General features: G+C 27.8%; 1 protein-coding gene across 1 annotated transcript; it reads left to right on the forward strand.

The window, feature by feature from the left end:
- Window positions 1–2,646: 2,646 nt before the first annotated feature.
- Window positions 2,647–3,210, forward strand: LOC114179293 (uncharacterized). The gene has a single exon (XM_028065579.2). The coding sequence runs from the start codon at window positions 2,723–2,725 to the stop codon at window positions 3,032–3,034; it is 312 nt and encodes a 103-aa protein (XP_027921380.2). The 5' UTR covers window positions 2,647–2,722; the 3' UTR covers window positions 3,035–3,210.
- Window positions 3,211–3,702: the final 492 nt, after the last annotated feature.

A 3,702-nucleotide genomic window follows, 5' to 3' on the forward strand; every position in this document is an offset into this window, starting at 1 on the left:
TAACAAATGTGTGTTTTAGAAATAATTTGAGAGACTATCGAAAGAAATCGCACAAAGAAAATCAAATGTATAATTAAGGTATGATAAAATGAAAAATACCTCAGAGAACTAATTATTAAATTATGTTTGAAGTGGTTAAAATTAAATAGAAATATCATTAGTGACCAAAAAATTTGTCATTAAATTACAAATAAATTAGTAATTAAATTGGTCACTAAATCAAGTACCGATTCGATCATTGAATCGGTCACTAATTTAGTCATTGATTCAGACAATAAATCAACTACTACCACCAATGACAAAAAATAGTGACTGATATGGGTTACTGATATGATTAATAATGAGTTATAAAATAAAAAATAATTAGATAGAATATATCGAAATATTATTCTACATGATGAAAATAAAAACAATAAATAAAAATATTAAAAAACTAACAAATGTGTGTTTTAGAAATAATTTGAGAGACTGTCGAAAAAAATCAAATCAAATGTATAAGTAAGGTATGATAAGACGAAAAATATCTTAGAGAATTAAGAAAACTTTTCAAATATCAACATATATACTTAATGGTTGAAAAATAACGAAAATTATTTTAATGAAACAAATGAGTTCTTCAAATTAAACAAAAATTAATAATAATAATAAGTAAATAATTTTTTTATATTACCTTAAATTGAGAGTATAAACATTCTCATGTGAAAGGAAAATTTATAATAAATAAAAATATTAAAAAATAATATAAATATTCAAATGTGAGGCATAATTTTTTTTTAATTAACATACATCATTTTAACATAATTACATAAAGGTTATGATAAGATAAAAAATATATTGGAGATAAGAATGAGTTTCATGACAAATGAAATAATTAAAAGAAATAAAAATAGAATATATATATATATATATATATATATATATAGGGGTTACTTGATTAATTGTGAATATTTTAATAATTTAAACGAGAATGGAGATATGGCGGGGACAGGTATTATGACGGGTATATGTACATCCCCATACCCACCCCCATACCCAATTCAAAAAGTCGGGGATTCCCCATACCCATACCCATACCCAGTCAATGCGGGGATTCTCCGTCAAAACGGGGACGGGTTCGGGCAATACCCGCGGGGACGAGTTTATTTGCCATCTCTAAGTATAATCATAACAATGATCAAATGAAAGATTGTGATGACTTTTGAATTGATATGTGCATATTAGTTTTTTAAAATAATAATCAAATGTGGTTTTTTAAAATATTTATTTTTCCCAAAAATAATAATAAATGAATTTACAAAAGAAACAAAAATATTTTTTTAATTTTTTGGGTCCGATGAGGATTAATCCTTGCTCGTACTTGTCTCCATGTTTTTTCTTTTAATTTATTTTTATCAATTTTTATTACATTTTTTTAAATCATCAAATTTTCCCATTTCTTTGGTGTCTGTTCGACCGCTCATTTAGACTTTCGTTCTTTTTTTTTTCTTTGGTGTCAAGTTAAACTTTGTTTACTCTTTAATATACTTCTACTTTTAAATAACTAAAAAAAATATGAAAAATTCTGTAAGACGACATGTACTCATATCATACCGGTTTGCCAAGTCAATATAATCACTCCAGATAAGATAAATTCAAGATTATGTTTTTGCTTTGTCATCAGATCCCTTATATATCATTAGGGGTGGCAAAATGAGTCAGTCCGATCCGTTTTGGCTCGGCCCGTCAAACAGAAACGGGTCAATAATTACAACATGTCCTGTATAGTACGGGCTAACGGCCCGAGCCGGGTTGGCTTGTCCAATTTTTTTTTCTTTTTGTTTTAATTTTTTAAAAGTTTTTTAATTTATTTTCAAATTTTTTAATTTGTTTTATTTTTTAAATTTGTTTATATATAAATTATTAAAGTCATATTTAGTCAAATAAAATATTTTTTTAACTTTTAATTGATTAGTTAATGTTTTTAATTAGATAAGTTAAAATAATTATTAAATTTACATATTAAATTATTCAATTATAACTAATAATTCAAACTTAATTTGTAGGTATTAATGATTTAAATTACAATACTATTATATATTTATACATTTAAAATATATAATATAAAAAATTAATCTTTTTAATTACTTTTATTTTATTTTATTATTTTTAAAACGAGCCAACGGGCCAAGACGGGTTGGCTCATACTTTGGCCCGTCAAGTTGACGAGTTAGACGGAACAGATCAGAACGGGTTGACGGGTTGAAATCTTTAATCTAACCCGTTCCTTTTAACACGGGCTGACAGACTGAACCGTTAAACTCAACTCATTTTATTTGTGACTAGAAAACAACCATGGATCCCTAAAACTTACTTAGAAGATTTTACAGAATATCTTTCGACCTTCGTTCGTACATATATATATATATATATATATATATATATATATATATATATATATATATATATATATATATATATATATATATATATATATATATGATAACAATTTATTAATTTTTATTTTTAGCAGGTAAAGCTTGGAATGACTTCTCCCCGCCATCGATGACATCAAATAATGTGGACAAACATACAAAACCAGTAATTGAAGTGAATATATTCTGATCACTAAAATGTTCTTCTCCCGAATTATAAAATGCCACCCATTCCTCCAAAGCTATCTCTATCTTCAAGTTTAATTGGCCGAAAAGAAATTCAGAAGCTAGAGTTTTCTTTCAATATTTCAATGGCAGGTATTCCATCTGGAATCAGCAAGCTTGCCGTTGGCTCAGATGATGCTCGCCGCCGATCACTGCAACCTCAAACTACTCCAGACACCAACAACACCGACACCGACAAAACCGACACCAACAAACCTGATACCAAAACCGACAGTAACAGTAACAGTGAAACTTCTGAAGAGTTCATCAGTTATGTGAATTCTGCGAAGCAAGATATCAAAGGTCTTACCAACCTAACTGGATATGTGAAAGGCAACGCCAATGGAGTCATCAACTTTGGCACGTTGACAGCCTCCGATCCCAGTGTCCAACCATGAACAACAATCCTCTCATAAACCTATGATCATGATGTTGCCTATATATTGTTTTCATATATGTTTTACACGTCAAAACCATAGTAGCATATAAAAGGAGTTTCGGTGTATGACTATTATCTAAGTTCAAAAGATGTTGTTCTTCACAAAAATAAATAAAATGCTTTAGATTGTGTTCATCTCGTTTTGATAGGTGATTTGTTATGTTGAGGCTATAATGCAAAATTTTTGTATCTACATATACAGGTTCTGTACCTTTTTATAAGGGTTAGAATACCTTAACGGGTTTTCTTTAATTATTTTTAATTTTTGCTGATAAAATAAAAATAAGAAGGTGGTTTGCATAATTGTTTACGATATTTTCTTTTTTTCAGCAAGAAAATATAGTGTATAGAAAGCATTTAGAAAGTCCAATCCAAGACCTTGAGGAACAATCAAAAACAAAAAAAAGTATCATCTAATCCACTTTTAAATCCTAATCTTCCAACATATAATAAAGAAAATCTCATCTGATAGAGTCATACTTCAATTCATCATAATCTAACTTTATTGTGATTTGTCAAAAAAATCATTTTTGATAATCTTAGTAACATATGCATTTTAATCTAATAAAAAGTACTTTTGAGATGATCTTGTACATAAAGTTTAAACTTACTCAAACATCATCAAAC

This window comes from Vigna unguiculata, chromosome 3, assembly GCF_037176805.1.
Source record: "Vigna unguiculata cultivar grain cowpea cultivar isolate G323 ecotype 2 chromosome 3, ASM3717680v1, whole genome shotgun sequence".
Classification (NCBI taxonomy): Eukaryota; Viridiplantae; Streptophyta; class Magnoliopsida; order Fabales; family Fabaceae; genus Vigna; species Vigna unguiculata.

Excerpts from the sequence above, each read along its gene's own strand:
- LOC114179293 (XM_028065579.2), top strand. The coding sequence starts at position 2,723 with ATGGCAGGTATTCCATCTGGAATCAGCAAGCTTGCCGTTGGCTCAGAT.